Source organism: Labrus bergylta, chromosome 12 (genome assembly GCF_963930695.1).
Source record: "Labrus bergylta chromosome 12, fLabBer1.1, whole genome shotgun sequence".
Taxonomy (NCBI): domain Eukaryota; kingdom Metazoa; phylum Chordata; class Actinopteri; order Labriformes; family Labridae; genus Labrus; species Labrus bergylta.
The window spans coordinates 6,298,729-6,322,201 of NC_089206.1; the positions used below are offsets into that span (position 1 = coordinate 6,298,729).

The following is a 23,473-nucleotide window of genomic DNA, read 5'->3' on the forward strand; positions in this document are numbered from 1 at the left end:
AGTCAACTCTGTCTAAATAGTGTTCATTCCCCTTGGAGTTCTCTCCAAAACATTAAAATCAATAATGTTATCACTTTAGGTGTTAGCATAGTCTGTAGCAGTCAGCTAGCTAGAATTGAAGATATTTTCAGATCCAAACATTGGTTTAACAGACGTATAAAGAATGGCCAGCGCAACACCTCGCTTTTGTGAGGCTCAAAGATCTACAGTTCATCCTACCTGTGGCTGCAGTTCAGGTCATAAACCCCGCCTCCTCCGTGTAAACAGATGGGACATAGGTGTAACCAAATTAGTATTCAAATCACCAGTTTTTTTCTGATAAAGTTTGTTGATAGTCATGTGACACCATGAAAACATTAAAGAATGTCCTGTTTGACAGCTCAGTTGCACTGCTGCAGCGCTGTGTGCACCGGATGAGCAGAGTAGGGAAGGAACGGAAAGAGGAAACATGACAAACACCAACACGAGAGTCACTGAATTTCCATATCTGTGAGTTTTATCTTTACAAAAAAACGCCACAAGAATCTGTTCTGTTGTGGTCTTTAATGACCTGAGGGATCTTTAGTTAAATGTGCATTTTTAGTCAACAAGCAGCGTGATGTTAATACCTCGACTTTTCCAGCCGGATCCTAGCGCTCAGCACCTACCACAGGGGTATTTTGGCTTCATCTTTATACACCAGGGGGACATCGAGGTGCCCTGTCCATCTTTTTTGATACAGTCTTTATGGTTTAGTCGAACAACTTTTAATAAAGTAGAAAATGATTTCGCTGGAAGGTCCCCTAGTCCCAAGCTATTGCTATCTGTAACATATTATTCTTGATAAAAGAGCGAGCTGGGATTTGGCCCTAATATCTGTTCAAATACTATTTCCGTAATCGTATCATTAAAAGTCTCAGCAGAAACGTTGCTTGAAGAGCGGAGCTAATAAAAGGGGGATTTGAAACCATTTGAGATTGTTATATTTTTATTCTCACAGCAGGCAACTGTCAGAGAAACTTTTTAGTACTTCTTTTCAGAGTGGACTAAAAGAAATCATCATATCACACAGCTGTGTGTTAGTCACAGAGGCTGAGTGGAGAAAGCAGCTGCAGATTACAGTACATTCGTTTCCTCCCTCACACCAACATTCGCCCCCACCGTGGCTCCTAACCTGTGCGCTGCGTCCAGCCGGTTGTTGAGTGTGTTAAAAGCAGAGATAAAGCAGAGAGGACGGCAATCTATCACCTCACTCTGACAGCCTGGCACGTCGTCTTGTCTCGGGGGCTTCTGCGCTTGCCACGCTCCCCTGCAGCTGCTCCTCCTCTCCTCACTTTTTTCATCTCTTTTTCTGTCCTATCATGTTTCCCCTCTCCTCTCCTCTCATCTCCTCACCTCCACTCTCTCCGTGTGTCCTCCTCTACCCTTGTCGTCCTCGCCTCTTCTCCCCACTTAGTATGTCAGCTGCATTGATGGCTATCGGCTGCTTCCCCACCCCGCACCGCGATGCTGTGTCACTTCATTAGAAGTGTGAAAGGATGACCTTGCACTCTGTCTCTCTTCTTCTTCTCGGCGTCTCTCTCTTTACTCCACGTCTAAGTCACACGCTCCTCCAGCTGCCCCCTCTTTCCTTCATCACTCTTCCTCTCATCCTCTGCCTCAGCCAGCCAGCAAATGCCCTTCATCTATCTCTCTCTCTCGCTTTCATTCTACCTTGTCTTTTTCCTTGTGTCTCCATTTCTTTCCTCCTCCCTGCCCTCATTGTTCTCCTTCATTATCAAACGCTGTCACAACGCCCCCCGCTGTGCCACCCGGGTTATTTATAGCTAACAGAGGGTGGTGGTGCTGCTGATGTTGAGAGGTGGGCCATCTCGGGCCCTGCTGGAGCTCACACACACACACACACACAAATTCACACTTCTCCTGACATTTAAACATGTACACACACACCAACACCCTGAAACAATACATCCTCAGATTAAAAGGCACTTGTATCGCCAGCAATAGGTGCTATATGCGTCTTACCTGTCGGTCTGACATGACGTAGAGGTAGTTGCGGTCGAGGGAGAAGGCCATGTCTCGCAGGACGGGGCTGCCGTCCTTGATGACTGATATCGTCTCGTACTGGACGCCGCCATGAGGAGGCCCGTCAACGCGGATCTGAGAAACACAGACACACAAAACAGGTCAATGATTGCTATTTATACCAGTGTGACAGCCGGAAGGGGAAAACAGAAGGAGAGTGATTGGCAGGTAAGACAGACGTGGGTCAAACAATATTTGCAAGACAATCTATCATTGTCAGAGAGCTGCTGGGAGATTCAGGCAGGTGGAGATACTCCAGATAGTTAAGTTTTAAGTTCCCATGAAATCAAACTACATGATTTAATATCATCATAATATATATGTCCTGGGTTGAGTGTCACTCCAGTGTGTGGCCAATTAGTGAAAAAAACAATGATTGTAGTTAGTCTTAATGATATCTGAGAGTTCTTTCCTTCCTTTCATTTCCTGAAAAACAAAGACAATGTCGATGACTCATCCTGCTTTTCCAATGAACTGCTGTCTCATATGTCAATGTCCCGCCCTCATGATGAACCACAAGCTAGCTGTCACATGACATTGCCAAACTTCTGCCAATTTTCCTGCTTTCAAAAGGAAACATGTTTCATGTTTTTACATCTTCAGAAAATTCCTGAATATTTCCCACATTTTGCAAGGTGAGCTGCATGTGTCAACACAACACTTCCCTAATTTCTCAACTGAACTTTTAACCAGAATTGTTCTTGAGAGCCCCGAAGAAAAAAAAAAAAAAATCCATGTGAAGTCAAGGTGAGCCGATGGGGATTTTGTTGATACTTGTGGTGTCGAATTACACTCGCATTGATTTCACAGCGAAAAATTGTCATCACAGCGGGGGACTTTCTTTGTTCACCATTTCTGCGTCGTTCTGTTAACGTCATGTCCTTCCTCTTGAGACCCCCCCCCCCCCCCCCACCCGTCTGACAAGTGAAGTCTGTCACTGTGATGTGCATCTTTTGAACAACTAACTCAGAATGATTAAAGCCTGGAGTTTTTCAGGAGTGCATTCATGAAAACGCCTTTGTAGAAACCCTCACGTTCAGCTTGGTGTTTCATATCTTGGGAACAAAATTACAAAAATCTTAATTGGAAATAAATAACTTCTCTATATTTAATTTGTAAAATGTGAAAAATGCAGAACTCATTGGATAATATATCATGTTATGAGATAAATGTCATCCTCTACTGATTATATGTAGGATAAGGTTACAACAACTGTTAAGAGTTATTGCCTGATATTATTAGACCTTTGTGAAACCTTAGCCGTGTTTTCCTTTCCTCTTTCTCCTGATGAATGATGTATTCCTCCAGTAAAGCTTTGAACTTGAGCCCGGGACCACCTCACTACAAAAACAGTGGGGAAAAGCACAGTAATGACTTATATAAGAGAAATGACCCTCACTGACCCAAGTGGGCCAAAGATCGCCCCGACTCTGCTTAATTCATCAGATCCTGTTGGACAAAACCATAACCAGGCATCGGTTAATGGTTTTTGGGGTTTCTGTGTTGGGTTCCTATAAAAGGTGGGCGTAAGAGAGACGTCAAACGGGCCCTCCTCCGCCCATGAAAGCTGATGTCTCTATCATCTGTCCATCCCCGCCTGCTTTCCTCCACCCAAACATTCATCTATCTTTTGAGATGGTGACAGCAGCAGAGAGCAGCGCCACTCTCTATAAAACATCACAGAGGGGAAAGTCAAGGTCATATGTCTGTCAAAAGAAGATCAACTGCGAGAGGGGAGGGAGGGGTACACACACACACACACACACACTCGCATGCAAGCCTTTGTGTATGGGTATGAAATGTGTGTCAAACTGCAGGATGGGGGGAGTAAAAGAAACATGATGTAAGTTAAGCAAAAAGCCCCCGGAGCTTTTCCTTCAAAGCTGGAGGGTTAGCCGAGTACACGACAGCAGGCGGCACAGTCGAGGGGCAGAGCTCAAAGTGGTGGAGGCCTTCTGCGGCTGCCCTACGTCTGACCTTGGCAGGCTAATCCAAACAACGAAAAAAAAAAGAAAAAAAGAAGAAGACATATGTGAAAACCATATGTAGGCGGAGAAAGGCAGGATGTGGGGGCCGTGCCAGTCTTCATCTGGTTACTTGACACTGCGGTGTGGAGAGGGAGACCTCGGCAAATACGCTCATCCATAAAGCATGTCGGCGATCGGCCAGACCAGCGCTTGTTCTGTTCACTGCTGTCAGTGTGTGTGTGTGTGTGTGTGTGTGTGTGTGTGTGTGTGTGTGTGTGTGTGTGTGTGTGTGTGTGTGTGTGTGTGTGTGTGTGTGTGTGTGTGTGTGTGTGTGTGTGCGCGCCCGCAGGAGCAGTCTGTCACGCTGTGATACGTGTCCTAGCAGAGCCGCCACTTGGGATCACGAGATAGCCCGACCTTCTCCCCCCGCACGGCTACAGTTCATCTGAACGAGATCGCTATCACACACAGGCTCTCGCCGCCGTCCAGGAGGCCTCCACATTCACACTTTGGCTCCGAAACACACACTCAAAAACACACCGCTGTCTTAAAGCGTGTCCAGAACACAAAACCCTCAGCTCTCCAGACCGGGGGTTTAGTTTCAGACTAAAGAAAAGCAAGAGCACAGCCGGCCAAGGAATTATGACTGGAATATGAATTTGAAGACATGATGGCGATGGGATCCTTTTTTTTTTTTTTTTAAACGTGGTCTTCTTAAATTCAATACCTGCAATCACACCATAATAGCTTGAGCTTTCATTCCATCATCCTCCTTCCTTCTTTTGCTTCATCATGTGGTTTACACAATGACAGCACATGCAGTTTAAAATGTGTGAGGGGGGAAGATGCAGACCGCAGAAAGCTCCAAAATCTGGCAATTTGGAGATCGATGTTTGCATAATTCTGCTTTGATATAATATAATTAAACTTTGCTTGATGCAGTATAACTTACACAACTTACATAATCTTTCAATTCTGCATGAGGTGCTTTTAAAGGATAATGCAAGAACAGAGAGACGTCACAACCTGAAATGAAAATTCAACTTACAAAACATCTTCACTCTGCACAAAAAGATGAGCTTCTAACAAAATACAAAATGCACAAAGTAAGTTCAAATAAGTTCTGGATTGTCTAGAAATACTTTGTTTATTCATTTAAAAATGTTTGGGACCATGTGTGGGTATTTTTGTGGTATATTTTATGATACGATCTCAATATGTACATTCATTATAAGGGTTGAGTCACTTATATACATGCAAAATCTAAGTTTAGACTCTACAGAGAGGTGTGAAGCATTTCAAGATTTTCCAGTAAATGACATCATCATAAGCAAATATTGTCAGGGTATAAGCACAGGGTTTCTATGGCAGACTTTCAATAGTTAACCGCCCATGTTAAGAAAATGTGTAATCAATGTTGCAGACGTTTACAGAGATAGATAAACAATAAATGACCTTTCATTTTTCCAGTCACCAAAAACATCTGTGTCTCTGTCTTTGTGTATACTTATTTCCCCTAACAGCTCAGTTTTATGGCTCGCAGAGAGAACACTCTCATCATCCCGCTGCTGTGTACACACACACTCACATCCAGTTGCTTTTCACATTATGAAGCTGCTTTTCTATACTAGCTGTAAATCTTACAAAGTGTGTTACATTCACACTTCTGCACACAGAACACACACACACACACACATACAACTTTGTAACATTGTAAGGACGGGAAGAAAAGTGTGCATGTGTGTGTGTGTGAGGCCGGGTTGGTTGAATGTGAAGTAGTTTGCAGGGTGTGCTCACCTCTGGGTGGGCGAAAGACAAAAAAAAAAAAAAAAACTCTGAGCAAGTAAATGGAGAAACCAGCAGACCAAAAATAATTCAGTCAAAAACTCCATCTGTTTACCGCACTCCCTCACTCACTCCCACGCTACAGTCCGACCAGCCTGCAGTCTCCACCACCTGAGTAAGCGCCTCCGCGGCTCAAAACACTCATTTCCTCAGCATCACTTTCCTTCAGCTCTGCCCTCTCAGGTACTTAAAAACTATCCCCTCTCTGCCCCATTTGACCTTGCATTATTTATCAGGCTGGGCGAGAAGGCTGCTAACAGGTTGGAATCATACCCTCCAGCCCGTCTGCCCTTCTATTTCAGGAGGACCCATCCGCTAAAACGAGCCCCTGGGTGCCCCAGAGAGCTGCCCTCGCTGTGCCCTGATCTAACACGGTCCCCCCCCCCCCGTTTCAACACCACAGCCATTAGCTAGTCTCTCGCTATCACCGGCGTCAGGGAGCTGCAACTGAGTAAAGTGAGGCAGGAGGGGAAAAAGGTGAAGATGTATGAGAGTGTTGAGAAACATTCTCCATGCAACCCCCGGGGGATCCAGGGCCTGCGTAGTTTGAAATGTGGAAAGAAAACATCGGCGCCGTCTAAAATGTAAAAAAAGAAAAAAAAGATGAACAGAAACTTCTCATGATAATTTGCTCAAAGTTATATCCGTTAAATGCAAACAAGTCCAAAGAAACTTACATAAGACTGAGGACAGGAGGCGTGACTCAGTGGGAGGGACTTAATCATGAAGTTATAAATCATGGAGAACATGCAGAGTCGGCATAGTTACATTCAAAATATCTGAACTACTTTGAAGATCTCTAAATAACACTGGACCCAATTTTATTAACTGCTTTGTTTTAATTTATGAATCTACATTTTACAGATGCCCGTGATGAATTGGGAGAAACCGTATAAACTGTCTTGTGTTGGTTTTCCTTCTTTAACCATGTTGTTCAGTAAAAGTTCCATCTTTTTTCAAAACCATACACGGTTCAGGGCTACGTCTGGGGGGGGTTTCTGTGGGTATTTCTGGGGGAGGGAAATGTGTAAGACATACTGTGTGATCAACTGTCTGTTGTCTCTTGATTGTAAATCATATGTATTATTTAGTTTAACTTGTAAAATGTTAGATGCTGTTTCTATTCACTGACACATAATTGCATCTTTTTGCTGTGACTTCCCTGAAAGCAGTAACGTCTCCAAAAACCAAGTTTTCAATGATAATGTTCTTCGACTGCCAAAGGGTGCGATGCCAAGCTTGTAACATCCTTTCAAAAAAAAGGACATAAAGTGGAAGTTTTGTTTTTATGTACAAACTTTATGTCACAGCACCTATCCGGGCATGAGCAGCAGGGAGGCGGGGTGTTTGGCCAGCAGGAGAGCCGTGGCAGCGGCATCAGAAGACTCCCCTTGTGGCCACGAGGGCCCGCGCCAGCAGGGTGCTTTTGATCCGACCATGTAAGCACCCTGGAAAAACGTTTGAAGAATGACCAAACTCCAAGTCAAATTGCCCTTCTCCCTCTTCCCCGCTCTCTCTCTCTCTTTTTTCCTTGGTCTCACTGGTTTTGAACACACTGCCAGACTCTGAGTCCCCGACTGTGTGAGTCTGTGTGAAGCAATTTGCTGAGTAAAAGAGTCCAATCCAGGGTAAAGCATGCATCAAATGTGTGTTTTGCAGTGCATTGTGGATGCTGCTACTATGAGACAGAATGGAAATAGAGAGGTAAAAGAAGATTGTCATGCAACACATGTAAGGGACTGGACAATCCTGCACTGTATATGAGGAAAAAAACGCGTCATAGAAAAGCGAGTTCAAATTGAGTTTTAAGTGGAAAAAAAATCTAACATAAACACATTTGAAAAGAAAAACACAGCGAGCGGTGATTTTCTGATTTACGGATTTGGACCCTGCTTTACAGCTCGTCTCCCAAGTGTTTGTTCAACATTAGCCACTCAATTTGAAAAGAATGTCTCTCCTTTAATGGCTGCAGCTGCTAACTATTACCTGAGAGCGGCTTTCTTTCTTTTTTTTTTTCACATTTGGAAAGAAGCTATTTTCTGACCCTAGCCTTGAGGGAGGTTAGGGTTTCTGAAACAGGACGCTCACGAGTGCAGGTGGCTGCCAGCACCAATACAGATCCATGTGAGGGCGAGCATTATTTCACCACCGTATTTCATCTGGCAGAGCAGAGCAGAGCGTAACCCACGCATTGGGAACCTTTTACCAAACCGCGGCGGTGAAAGCAGGCTCTGCGCTAACACCTTGTAGCAGGATGGGATTAAGTCAAATTGTAGGCCCTCCACCTACACCGTGTACAGAAATAGAATAATGGGAGATGATTTTAGGGAGATTGTGCTTTTATGGCTGAAATTTGGAAGCATATTGTGCTCAAAGTGAGAGAAAAAAAAAAGAAGAGGAAGAGTGGAGGATGTAAGTTGAACTTCTGAAGTAACCTTTCTGGCAGCTATCTCCCGCATCTACACTAATCCAGATCAACAGTCTTGGATGTTAAAGTTTATCTGGCTGATCCAATGCACTGGATTAGACTTGAAATCACAGAACCTCCACTCACACTCCTACTCTGTCTCAATGCAGCGACCCCCTGACTGACACACCAGCGAGGAGGCTCTGCCGAGGAGAGACGAAGGTGGGCAGTCAAGAGGCGTCTTGTGGATTGAAAATAGACAGGTCAGAGAGATCTGACAATGACCGTGATAAACCTGATCCAATCACATCCATTTTTTTTTTTTGTTGCTGACGGGACCAATCTCAGCCTTGGTAAACGGCCTTGAATTTGATGTTAAGATCAAGTTGGTACCTTGGTCCAGATGACAGGTGGCAGACAGCTGACAGCATTTTAAAGAACCAGTGAAGCTTGTCAGGAGGCGTCCATGATTTTGAAAGGCTTTTGTGACAGCCAGCACGGCTATTACCACGATGACTTTGCTTTGCAGGCACAGATTTGAGGTAGAATATGTCGTTTTCCCAGGGTGCTTGTGATTTGTTCTTTTGCTTTTAACTAACAACAACCCCAGGGTCTTTTAGCTTTTTTCGAGGATGAGAAAATGAAAGGTAAATTGGACACTTTGGAGTTTTCAGCCTGCACTGTGTGAACTATGTCGCAGCTCCAAAAAAAAACGTGCAAAATATTAACCTGAAAACCATGTGGGTCTCCTCTACTGATAATTTGAATTGTCAACTTCAAGGTGGAAGACAAAGCCCCGACTTTTCTTCCAAATGAGTCCCATGAACACCAGAGGGGTATGCAGTTCTGAATGGACGCTCGGGCCTAACCTGGATTCAAAACCCAACACTCTTGTTGCTGCGAGCCCCAAGCTATCTGGTATGGTGTTACTGTCCATGTGTCTGAGTTTCAGTCCTGGCAGTGTGAAGTATGGTGGCAGTGGGCTATGAGTAGTACTGACAGATCCACTGTCCATCCCCCCCCCCCCGGAGATGGATGTGTAATATCCTGCCTCGGATGGAGTCAGTCCCCTTTGGGGCGTGAGTTTGGGCTGCATCAGAGAGTGAGTGGACTGGTAGTATGAGTCACCCTGGAGATGGGAGGGATTCATCATCAGCACAACACACACAAGACTTACACAAACACACACAGGAACACACACATGAATATAGATACAAATCAACTGGCTGTATTCCACAATTGGAAGAACACTGTGTACCAGGCAGGCTCACTCCTGCATCTCTATCTATGTGCATGTCTGTCGTGGAAACCCGGCTTGAAATGTAGCAGACTGCTATTGTATTCCTTCTCTTCAGGTGGAATGGGTTTATAGTATTCAGCTGCTTGTGTGTGTGTGTGTGTGTGTGTGTGTGTGTGTGTGTGTGTGTGTGTGTGTGTGTGTGTGTGTGTGTGTGTGTGTCTCTCTCCTTTTTCTCTCACTTTCTTTTTCTGCGCACTGGGAGAAAACATGGAGCCTCTCTCCGCCTCGATAACGCATCTAATCCATCACCGGTGTCAGGCTGAAGAATTCTGGTGTCAGTGTGCGAGCGATGTGTAGAAATGCTCTGTGTGCATATGTGTGTGTGTGTGTGTGTGTGTGCGATGGCTCCCACCAGCCCAGCACGCCGCCTCTTTTGTTCCTCTTCTTGTTGTACAATATAAGCTCCCATAAGGCGCATGTTAGCCTGCTTGCCTGTATGCGCTACGTGTCAATTCCCATCTGGGAAACTGAGGCCGGAGAGCTATCTCTCTTGGGGGGCGATGGAGGAGAGGAACCCGAGGAAGAGAAGAAGGGGAAGGAAAAAAGGAAAGTGGACAGACTTTGAAGGAGAGCTTGAACGAGAGGAACAGAAAGAAAGAAGAGGAGAAGCAGGAAAGTAAGGGTAATTCTTCCCATAATGCTTCATATGGGGTTAAAAGATCTGCAGAAATGACCTGAGCCCTTAGTGAAAAACAAGAAATCAACCAAATGTGGGTTGCCTTTAAACAAACCAGGTATCAATAATGTTTGATTGAAGTTTAAAAACATGTTATTGGGTATCTATTGACTAGTGGCAATTACGTCAGACGTCCGGCTCGGGGCAACAAAGTGTATTCACTTGCCTCTCTGCTCAAATACAAAGCATTTATCACTACCATATAACACATGTTCTCATTTGATTGGGCAGAAATGCAAGAGCCTGTGCCTTACAAATCACAAGAACCAACCATTCATTTGACCCATTTTTTCTTTTTTTTTTTTTTAGCATCATTGATTTCAGTGAATATCAAAAGCGAACATCCAGTTAAACTGATTCCCTGCCGGTCTCAACAACCAATCTTACAGCGGCCGCCTCTGTAATAGCTCCATCTACGACTCATTCAATTCCATTTCGGCTCTGTAATATTGCCATCCCATAACTCACTACCCTAAACATGATTATATCAGCACTTTCTCCTGTTTGCCCTCGAGTCCAAACAGAAACCAGAGACTGCATTGCACTGGGCTCTGTGGTGGGATGAGATCAGGCTTCAACTCCAATCAGCCCAAACACACATATTAAGCACCCCGGCACAATGTGAGGCCTATATTTAGCTCCACATTAAAACACTGCGCAGGGGCCAAAGTGCTGGGGATGGAGGCAGGCCAAAGGAGGTTCAGAGAGAGCACAAAACGGAGGGATGTGGTGGGAGGGATTTTCTGCTTAGCCTTCCAAAAAAATGGAGGTACGCCAGCGCCGAGAAGCCACTGTTTCTACTCAACTGGCACTCGGATGGTGGGAGAGAAATGGTTTGTATAGTAAAACTAAAAAAGCTGATTCCACAATAAGAGTCGCTCTATTGGCTGACCCGACTGAAGAAAGTCCATAACAGCAAGAGGGATGAGGAAATAATTCAGAGAGTGGGAATGGAAATTGGCAGAAAAGTGTAAAGGGGAGGTGAGAAAAAGACTCAGTATTGTTGCTACTCCTCACAGAGACACAGCAGTGCTCACACTTCCACCCTGTTGATGACAAACACTGCATAAAGCCTCTGAAAATGTGTCTCATTAAGGCTCCACTTTAATCTGAGCAAGTGGAAACTTTCAGAACTATTAGAAAACCTTAGAAATACGGATCAACCAGACCATTTCTTGAAAATGTGGAGGCGTGACCAACATGTTTGATCGACATCTGGCCTGCATCATCAGTGGAGAAATGGGACATTTGACATTCATTGTAGTGCAACAGAATGTTTCAGTCATCTGAGTCTAAATCAGACGAGGGAGCCGAAGCCCTGCCGTCTGACAATTATTCATTTCTATTGGTCACGTAACGGTGAGTTTTATCAATTAGCATGCACATGCAATTTAAGCTGAGGTGAGCCTTTCTGTTGTTAAAGCTACAAATGCAATGCTAAATGATGGATCTGTGGTGTTAGCGCGTGCTAAATTCCCCCCCACCACCATCAAGGCTCAATAGCCTACAAGCCGTCAACAATGTATAATTATTGCTAGAATAAAACTCCTGTTAAGCTGAAAATAGACAACGTTGACTGATACTCCACATCTACTGCCACCAGCAATCACCTGAAGCAGACGATAAACTGGCTTGAGGTGATGCTCGAACTAAAAAAAAACTTTAAACAGCTGAATACTTTGTGACTGTCTTTGATTGGATCACATAATTTAAGATATTAAACCACAACCAGGGGGCAGCTGTCTGCTCAGTTGGTAGAGTCGGCATCTCTAAAACCGGAAGGTCGAGGGTTCGATCGCCACCTCCTGCAGCAACATGTCCAATGTTTCCTTGGGCAAGACACTTAACCCTGAATTGCTCCGCCGAAGAAGCGGATTAGTTCATTCTGATGGTCTCACTACGTAGCAACCACTGCCATCAGTGTATGAATGGGTGTGAATGGGTAGGTGTGACATACGGTGTTAAAGCACTTTGAACAGTCAGAAGAATAGAAAAGCGCTAGACAAGCTCAAGTCCAAATACCATTTACCAACCAGTTCAAACCAATGCAAATGTATGTTTACAGAAATTTAAATGACAATAATTCCAATGGTTGGGAATGTTTATAGTACATTTTAGGTGCCCATTATTATGTTCATAAGACCCTAATTAATATAGCTAACACATGATGTAACGATGATACACTCTCTCTGAGTCATACTCAACAAATCCAGTTTATCACAAGACAATTTAACCACATATTCCTCTTAACAAAACTCCAACTTCTATTAATGGAGCCTTCTCTCCAGGGAGGATCGTGTTTCAAAGGTGGAGCTCGCACTTCTAAGAAGCGAGTGTTCAAGGGAAGAAAAAGAAAAAGCTCTACTCATTTCATGAGAGTAAATAAGCGAGGGGACAAAGCAATCGCACGACTATTACAAGCACAACACAGCGCCGACGCTTTGACGGTAAGACAAAAAGTTATTAGAGGGATGTCAAACAGTCTGAACCACAAGGATATATCACACCTCCTGTTTTCTCCCTCGGCACACTTCAAAGTAGATCACAAAGATGCGAGAATCAAAAAAGTAGCTCACAAAAGGTTCAGGTGAGGGGCAATTTAGCTGGAATTGTTTCAATTTCTCCCACTGGATTTGTGGGATTTAAATGGCGGACGAGATTGGCAGGTGGAAGTGAGATTTCCAGGAAATTATAGCCAGCGGGATCCGCGCAGCAAATGGGAATATAGAAGCACTTCAATCAAGGCCACCCTTTTACACCTGTAGTGTGTGTTAGCTTTAATAGCCTCCCGATACGTTCCATGCTGGGGCAAATATTACTGAGATGTATTTGCTAGTAGTAAGTGAGCATGCTATTGATGAATGCATAACGATTCTATCAAGCTTTGACACTCAATGAAGTCTTCATCAAGGCCTCATTAATGTGGGCCCTCTTTGACATGTACTGGACCCATTAGAGATGAGCACGTAGCATGTAATGAGACATGGAGGGGGCCTGGGGTGAATCAGGGGACATAAAGAAGGAGAAAATGCTGAGGTAGACCTAGGAGGATAGTCAGTTGCAAGCATATACAGAGATGGATACAGAAAGAGAAGACACGAGAGGGATAACAAATTATATGCACGATCTATATTTCTGTTTATTTTTGGCAGCATCCTCCATCAGTCAATAAGTTATTTCTGGTTGTATCCGTGTTGTGCATGCATGCAGCCCACAGTGACTTATTTTCCCATGGTTTCTGTTCTATTTTTCAATTTTATTAACCATTATATCTTGTCGTTTTTTTTCCTACCTACAAATCAATTTCAAATTATTCACATTTCAGACTCGCAGGATGTACACGATGCACATAAGACACGACTGAATATAGGAAGTACATGATGCTTCTTGATTTAACAAGGGAGGCAGAGGCAGAAGTACCTTGAACTTGCGTTTTTCTAAATGCCAGCAGGAGGAATCTCCATCGTTCCACTGTACAAATCCAGGAAGGGAAATAATCCTTACTTGGTTTCTTACCTCAGTGAACACTAGTTTTACGTTTTTTGTCCCCTCCTGCCTCCTGCCAAGTCTTTTAAGATATATCAGGCAATGCTTTGGGCTGTTGCGACCTGTGATTGACAAGCTGCCAGCATGTCTGTCAAACAGGATAGAAATGTGATAGTGTATCCAACCTGTCATCCAAGTATGGTCACTTCAAGTTCCAAGAAACAACAACTGTAGGTGTAGGTCAAAATGCAAAACTCAAGGCTTCAAGAGGGTGGTTCACAAACCAATTGGGAAGTCACAGTGTCTATGTATAAGCCTACCATTGATTGCCAATTTCACCTGTGGCTTTTATATTAGAATGTGGACAATTTGGAACATCCAACGAGGCCTTTTTCTCCTATCTTGCATGTCATATATGTCTTTGAATGTATTATATGGCAATTTCTAAGGTAATTCAGACCATTTTAATGCAAGGGCTTGCTAACCCAAGTACAAATGTTTCATCAAATCACCCCTTTCTGACACTTATGTGCAAGGGCACCAATGGAGCATCCTGGGGCCCTAGTTGGTTGTGGTTGGTTTAATAAAATACAACCAAACCGGTGTTATTTTTTGCCCTAAATGCAATATTATGTTTGGTTTAGTCATATATTGCCTTAGGTTTGGTACCAGACAATGTGGAGATGATTTACAGAAGAGTGAGGCTGGATACTGAGGTGAAGAGCCGGGTGCAGAGAGGCCTAAAGGATCATCTTTAAATTATATCAAACCAATACTAGACGACCGACCCATACCACATATAGCTCCATAGATACCAATGTCACAACCTTTCACCTCGTGTTATATCTAACCCAGAGTTCCCAGCAGCCATTGGATGATAACAGCTCCTCCTGTTGGTGTTCCACAAAGAGACGAGGGTAAGATGGACACCACACTGCGACCCTTTAACCTCTGCTGGCCAACCGACACGTAAAGTACGAGGGTGGGGGAGGGGATTAGAAAGGGGGATGAACTGTGAAGGGACAAGGGTTATCCAATCAGTTCTCAAAAGGGAGACAGGGATGCTACTGATGATTCGGGAGGAGGGGGGGGGGCGGTCTTGGATTGTCTGACCCCATTCAACTTGCTCACAAGAAAAGCAGGCCAAAACCCCTGTGCTGGACAAGGGTTGCCATGGTAACCCCTCTCCCCTTGGGTGCAAGAACAGCAGGGAATCAACTGAAAGTGTGTATCTGTGGGAATGCGTGTACACGTGTGTGTTTGGACATGTCTGGAGTTTGAAATCTGTTAAGTCATCAGTATTGTTTCGGGCCCAAGATGAACTAGTTAAGAAAGTATGCTGATCTTTTTTTTTTCTTACCCTTCCTTAAGGTTGTTTCAGGATTGGTTTCCCCAAATGCTGGTCCTCAGTAGACCAGGATACCCAGACATTCCTGCACTTACACTCTTTCAGGAGACAAACAGGATATGTTGGGTCATGACTCTACTTAAACCTGATTTATCTCTACAGGTTTATAGCTTTCTGCTGCAGCTACAACATCACCATTGTGACTCTGGTGTCAGCCGACACATTTGTTTTGTTCCTATACTGAAACAAAGGGTTCCATTCACATATTGGAATTTTAGTATTCAATTTGAAGGAGTTTAGGAATAGAAATAAATCATCATTGGTTTAAGCCATCGAAAGTAACTTCGAGCTAGAAAATTTGCATAGATTTGTGAATATAAGAATATTTCTTACCAACCAAGTAATCTGCTGTAAGACTTCAACAACAGACACATGATTATATCATCTAAATGTTCCCTTTTCAGACCCTCAAACAGGGCATGCCTTTGAGCAAAAAGCCTTCTTCAGATCTTATTCTTACTCAGCACGCTCATATATATATAAAGATTTTTAACCATTTTCTTTGATCCTCATCCAGGTTTAGCTCAGTGTCATTACAGCTGAGCTATGTCTACCTGGAGGTGAACAACTGTGAACAAACTTTGTGAATCTTGGATGCACTCTAGATTGTTAATGACTGGGCTTGTTATGCCAAGTGACTGCAAGCAACTGGAAATAAGCTGTCAGAGGTCACTGTTTGCATATTCCATCTCAGTTATTATATTCCTTTAATTTATTGAAATCAGATACCTACTTTAATGTGATGAAATTGCACCCTAAATATCTGCAGCCTGTGTAACACTATACCTTTATTGTTCGTAATTCAATAATCAGACGAGTAAGCCTTTATTTGATTTATTTTATTACCTTAGCTCTGTATGTTTGCGTGTGCCTGTTTGAGTGGCCTGATTATCAAACCGATGAGATCAATGCTCTCAGGATTAAATATGTTCTGAGAACAATGCACATGGAAAAAAAAATCGCTAATTGAATTAAAAAAAGGATTTACTGTACATAAATAATTCAGCTAAGCCTGCATGGTGCATGGATGACATTTATCCCCTCACTCTGCAAAGTATGTCCAAGCGAGCGTGTGTAAATGCTGTCTGCACATAAAACAAGCTAATGACTTTCAGGCATATCGGTTCCATGTGTAGAGCAGCCAACGAGGCTTTGATTCATTAACCTGCTAATCAGCAAACACAGTAAAGAACGACTTGTGATCTCGATACATCTACGCACGTTTATGGCATCTATGCAAGGAAGACACGTAATCATACAGACTTGTGCTTGTGTACACAAGGACTCCACACACAGCCGCTGTGAATCCCCCGCCTGCACATTATACATGCAAAAACAGCAACAGGCCTGCGTCTTCCTGTAGACCGGGGGATCAGACGTACTCATCAGTAGAGACATGTGTTGGTGACAGAGTATCTCCCTTTATCCCACGTACACACTCCCTCATCCTCTCTCATCCCCTCATAACTCACACACAGGCGCTCTGAGGCAGGCGGGCGGAGGAAAATGCTGTGTATGCAGAAAAGAAGAGCGGCGTGCACTCGGGTCAGAGCGAGTTGAAAAAGAAGGAGAGAGAGAGAGAGAGAGACGGAGAAGGATGAGAGGACCGTGTGTGTGTGTGTGTGTGTTTGTGTGCACATTTTGTAGTCTATGAATCTTCACTAAAGCTCTTTAAAATTGCCCACCAATCTTGCGTCAGGATTTAATGCCCGCTTCTCTCCAGAAGGAATAGACCAGCCAGTTAAAGTATGCTAATTCAGTGGCACTAAATACACTGCTTTAAATGTCAACCTTCCATTATTACACACACTCGGCCTGCCTCCGGACTGGTACAGAATCATAAACACATACACACACACACAGACACACACAGAACGCCAACACACACACACACATAAACACAAATCAGCCCACTGCAAGGACACAAGGAATATAAAGACTTATAGATCACAGCCACTTTAAAAAAATCAATACTTGTATGAACAAAGGACATTTGCCACAAAGGTGCATTATTAAAGCCAATTTTATCTATTTGAAGGCAGATTGATGGAGCAATAGAGGGCTACAGAATGATGAGACTGAAAGAGATGAAAAGATAACAATAAGAGTCTGAGACTGAAAGATGTAGTTCAAATCGGAGAGTTAAGAGTTTAGCTACAGCGAGCACGGTGTGGTCAGCTTGTACACACAGCCAGCCAGAAGCCTGGCACTCCTCCCCAAACAAGGGTGACAGCGCCATTAATTCTATTAACCCCATTAGTATTCCATCCTCATCGCCTGGCTTGGTCAATATACACCTCCATCACACTGCAAAGCTTCTGCCTCCCTCCTCCGTATTCAGAGGGAGAGGAGGGAGGGGTATTCAGGGATGGCTGCGTTCTAGGAGTCCAGTCAGTAGACGCTTCCTCTACACAGAGTGACCAAGCAGCTCAGTCAGACTGACTCTGTCTGTGTCTCTGACCTGACAGACACACAGTGACATGTGACACTCAAGAAGAGACGGAGGAAGTGCAGAGATGGTTACAAGCCTGCAAGTTCTTTAAAGGTCATATTGAGGAAAGTTTAGAGAGGGTTTTCTTGGGGTTTTGTACACCAGCACTTTTTGAAAGTCATGCTAATAAAAATGCTAATCATAGCAATACGTTCCTTGAAAATGGAAAATAAGGTATTCATTTTCATATAATGACAATTAAATAACCAAAGACGCTTCTATCCTCTGTTTGTCCCAGTTATTATTTATAAAGCTAATGGCGCAGTTATTTTGAAGTCAGCTATGGCGGTAACAGTAAGCTAGCATGTGCATTACAAGGACACAGGCTAAACGTGATGAAGAAAAATATTATCTCTGAAGAACTACTTGCTAGCTGCTGTTAGCTTACTTAGCTAGACATTTCTGTGAAGTGTTTTGCTTAACTTCAGGAATATATTGCCTTACTTCTTAAGCTAGTAAACTAACATTATGAATCTCCTTTGTTTAAGCAATGCCAGAGGCCATTATCACAACAACTAAAAGTCAAACTGTGGCTGTGTCAGAAACCACACATTTCCATAACATTCATACAAAGTATGATGTCACATGGATTACGCAACTTTGTGTAAGCGAGAAAACATCCTTTTTAAGTATGACACTGAAGGTCACAACTCAGACTCAAACAATCCCCCCCCACAATGCATTGCAGTCTGTCATACTATCCAATGGCGGAGCTCACCAGGCAGCTTACAGTGGTATAAATACTGAATTCACGTATATTGTTAACTTGTCTATGGTCCAACGGTCGAGCTAGCCTGCTGCTAGCTTCTTCAAAGTAGCTCGAACCGGAAACACGTGATTGATGTAAATTGACAAGGCGAGAATTTGCTTTAGTATGTTGCTAACGTCATACTAACCATAAGGTCAGCATGCAGTATATACTGTTTGAGTATGTGGTAGGCAATGCATTGGTATATAGTTTTGGACACAGCCTGTACCTAGCTAAAAGTTGTTTGCTATGTGAAGTAGCGTCAAAGAACCAATACATCACTCAATGACAGAGCCAGATTTATACTAACAGGAGGTAACTGATTAAAAGGAAAGAACAAGTTCACTAACTGTAAGAAATGGGGAACAAATTCCACCGTCTTTGAGCTTCAGCAGTCTGAGAAACCAGCTAACCGTTCTACGATTTGAGTTAACTTCATCCAGTGTGTTGTTACTGCACCTGGAGGCACATCTCAGCCAAAGCTCATTGTGGGGAAACAAAATGAGGGATTTCGCCCTTCAGAGACATTAACATTAAAAACACAGTCTGTTTAAGGCCAAATGAGACTGCTGAGGCCTCACATAAACTTCAACTGAACTCAGAGCCAATTTGCACATAACAAGGACTGTGAATTTTGTTCTGTATTTCTTAAAAAGTTTAGTTGCTCTTTAAAGGTTTCAAGGCCACTACAGAGAGGAAAGGATGATAACAGTGACTCATAACTCCTTCAACAAAACGGAATATCACATGCTAGTGTATTATAAAAGGAACTGAAATGAAAGCTATTCAAACCTGTCCTTGAATTCAACAGACTCGGGGAAATTCTTGTGAAATGTGGGGACATTAAATGTGCCATTATCCTGTTATTCTGTGGAAACTGTTCACAGCAAGTACAAATTCTGATTAAGTGAAGCAGAGTGTGAAGTAACACTGGGGGACAACAGGCGATTAAATGAAGTGAAACGTACTTGTTGTTTCTAAATATAACAACGGTCTTGCAGCGCCACAAAACCTGTCATGGCTTCAGCTGTGATAAAGACTCAATTTTAAAGCATATATAGTTCTAAAGCACATTTATATAGATAGATTTAAAGATGTTTTAAAGATAGTTAGAAAAAGAAATATGAAAATGCTTAAGACACTGTCTTTTCTTGCTTTCAGTTCGGTCTTGCATTTATGCTTCCATGTTGGCAAACATCAGTGGAAGCATTTCAAAATGACTTGAGGTATGCGACAGCCTAAAGACAGCCCTCTCCTCCCATCTTGATCCCCTCTTCCTCCCCATCCGCCTCCAGCTCAGGGTGGGTGAGCGAGGCTGCCGACAGACACTATAGCGTACCAAGTATGTAGGACAGCGCCATTAGGGCATTAGTGCCGGTCAGCAGCCAGCCCGTCTGTGTGTGTGTGTGTGTGTGATTGTGTGTAGTGAAGAAATTGGGGATGTGCAATAACATCCCGGGGGGGAGAATGGGAGACACAATCTGATGCTGGGTTTTTGATTGGTGCATATTCTAAGGATCCTGGAATTAGACAGGAAGCTAGCAAGGTGCCCCCCAACTTATCAGTCGCTGCACCTTGGGGTGTGTTAGCACGCATCCTTGCAAGACTTTAATGCGGGTGTGAGTTTGCCGCAGCATGCATAGAGCCATGTGTGTGTTAATGGGTGTCTATGCTTATATTTCGGGAAGGCGTATAACCGCAAGGAATTAAACTAACAACCCCCACCCCTTTTTCTCTCCTGCAATGCTACCACACACACACACACACACACACACACACACACACACACACACACACACACACACACACACACACACACACACACACACACACACACACACACACACACACACACACACACACACAGCTCTAGCCTGGAGCTGCAGTAAGAGTGAAAGTATAAAGACTTGTGACAGCTCTTCCTCTCCCTCTCCTCAACATATATATACAGTGCAGCTTCAGCACTGAGGGGGCTATCTCTCTGCTGTGTCTGGAGCCCCGGAGAGCCAGCGAGCGACCATGATCTTTCCTGCTGTCTGGCCTGACTGAATCATGCCCATATTACCTGAGGGATTAGCTATTTCCTCCTCGTATAAATCCACTTTTGTGAGGTAATGTCTAGCATTAGCAGCGGGGGCCACGGAGGGTTTTTTGTTACACTCCAAAAATCTTCTGCCAAAAAACAAAAAAAAAAAAGCCTACAAGACTATAGCGTGTAAATCCAAAAAGGAAGCATGTTACAGTATACTGCCATTTTCTCTCTTGCTCTCGCGCTCTGGCCAGATTTAAGAATGAGATCATTCTGCGAGGAGGGAAACGTTCATCTACTTTCACGCATTTACACTTTGAAATTCAAAATTTCAAGGCTGGAGGTAATTGATACCTTGATTTGAATTTCCACGCAACATGAGCTAAGCCGGGAGATCAGGTACGTGTCCTTTCTTTTTTTTTTTTTTTTTGTCTTACATTCGTGAAGAAATAAGCTGCAAGGCCCACATCAAACAATAACCGCTTTCTCCATTTCCTATTTTTCATGAGCTGACCACAGACTCCGGCCAGACGGCTCCATGTTTTTGGTAGCTCGGTCCATTTCCGCAAGTACACTCTTTGGCTTTGGGTTGATCCCACAACTGGCCTCTCTGTCTCTTTCTGGAAAAATACACCTCTTTATTCTCTCCTTTCTCTGCCCTCCTTGTTCTTCTTACTGTAAAAACCACACTCATGTTTGGGTCAACACAAACCTCCCCGCTTGTTTTTATGTCTTTGAAGGGTGGGCGGGTGGGAGGGTGGGGGGATGGAATAGTGGAGGCCTTGTGGGAAGGAGTCATAGCACATTGATATAATGTGTCTACAATCCCCCCCCCCTTATGACCGCTGCTTACACTCTCTTTGTTCCCCAACAACAAGAGGCCAAAATAACTGCGTCCATATGTTGGGAGTAACCAAGAGGAGAATGAAGAGGAGGACAGAGGAGGAGGGAGGAGGAGAAATGGGGTGTTTGGTTTGCTAACGGTTTTTGGCAGACCCAGGGAGGTATTTTCTTAGAGGGGGCAAACAGTGGATACCCCCCTGAGACACACACACACACAGACACACACACACACACCCTCCCTGCAGGGACTGTTTAAAAGAAAAGGTCATAGTGCATTCAAAATGAACCACGGGGACCACAGATCTGCACTTGATTCACTGTCCCTACCCCGTGTGAAGTGTTAGAGAAGAGACAGAGAGACGGAAAACTGCAGATGGTGAGAGGAAGTAGCATCACACACTGTCAACATCTTCACACTCCCGACTCGTCAAGTATGGCAGCTTTGTCTGAGGTCCTAAGCTTCAAAATATGACAGATCTAGATAGAGTCAGTTTGGAACGTGCAGGACTACATGGGGAGGAGTGCAAAAATCAACATGTTACGTCCTGTACGAGGCATTGTCATTCCCCACTCTCTCTCTCCCTGATGGTCATATCTCTTAAATCAAGGCAGAAAAAGCCCCAAAATTAACATGCATGATGGTAGGGGTAAGAAAGTAGAAACATATGCATGCTTGTCATGCTATAACAAATCCAATGCACCAAATATGAGGTTATTTATGTACATATTAGGTTTGTTGCAAAACCAGAATTTTAAACTTAGATATGATAAAGTCAAATGATATTGATAGCTCTTTTGAGGTCTGAGGTACCCAATGTTTGGTAATTTCTTGTTTTTAAACAACCAAGTCTAGTCTTGCTTTTTTGCTCTTGGCAGCTTTTAGTTAAAAAATACAAGTAAAGTCCTGAGAAGTTACATATTTGGGGCAATTTTGCCTTTATTGAATAGAAAAAGAGTCAAAGAGAGACAGGAAACGCTGGGAGGAGAGACTGGGGGATGACATGCAGCAAAGAGAGACAGTAGCCTCTGTACTGTACATGGTACGCGCGTTATAACCGCTAGGTTATCTGTCGCCCAAGCTTTATACTTTTGATGCTGGCTCAGTGGTGGAATGATTTAGCCCCATCAGGGTTTTTATGTTTGACCATACCATCTCCCCCAACTGCCGACCCAAGCAGACTCACGTCCTCTTTGTACTATGTCACCTAACTTCCACTCCTCTAAAAAGAACCAGCAAACTAGAGCAAAGGGTCAAACAATGACACCAATGGGGGTACCCTTAAGCCTCATAAGTAGCATTTGGCCACTGACCAAGCTGCTGTTTTTGACGACTTGGGAGTGAGGACATGCTGTTACTGTTGTGGTACAAAATATGAGCCACAGAAAACAGTGTCAGGATCAGTTTCAGCTGGGAACAGAATATCCCACCGTAGCAGAGAGGAAAAACAGTCTGGCGTCTGTGCTGAGTTTCTGAACAGCTGGAAGTTTTAGCACCAAGTACATAAACTCGATTAAGGTTTAGACTTTCACTATGTAAACAGTGAAGTAGCGGTCAGTTAAGTTTGGTTATTTTACCAAGCAAAGAGAGAACGAGGTTTTTGTTAATGATATAACTCGTATGGTGTCCCAGGAGGCTCAGTTGTATGTTTATGTATGGGGGAGTCCTGGGTGTTAATGCAGAGCGGCAGATGTCATATGTTTTTACATGTAGGTGTAAAGCCACAAAGGGTAGAGTGGCGGAGGCATGGGGGGGTTGCTTGAGGTCAAAGATCACCTAATCCGTTCATAAGCTAAGTCACATGAAAAGGAAACGGGAGTGTGTTGGACGGTCTAAAGGAAATATTAACACTCCTGCCCTGGTATCATGAACTATTTCCTGGTGGATATGACGTTAATCCCTCAGATTTAGCCAACAGTGTGTCTTAAACCAGATTACCTCATGATAATCCACTAAAAACCACCGTTAAGATTTCAGTTTGGTGTCTCGCCATAATAGTTTTATGACATTGACCAATCCTGTGAGTCCATATTAATACCAGAGTCTGATCAGCAGAATATATACGTGGATTCTAGACATCAACAAAGCCCGGATCACCTACTGTAATCCTCTGGGTGCAGCACAATGGGGAATCATAATCTCAGTTCCTTACAAAGGCATGGAGCTAGTGCTAAGCAGATGACGAGTGTGTGTGTGTGTGTGTGTGTGTGT

At 43.7% G+C, this 23,473-nt stretch overlaps 1 protein-coding gene across 1 annotated transcript in view; it reads right to left on the reverse strand.

The window, feature by feature from the left end:
* Positions 1–23,473, reverse strand: part of plxna2 (plexin A2) — a 208,994-nt gene that overhangs the window by 125,392 nt on the left and 60,129 nt on the right. The window contains 1 exon segment of the mRNA XM_065960873.1: positions 2,001–2,139. Within this exon segment, the coding sequence (XP_065816945.1) occupies positions 2,001–2,139 (139 nt within the window).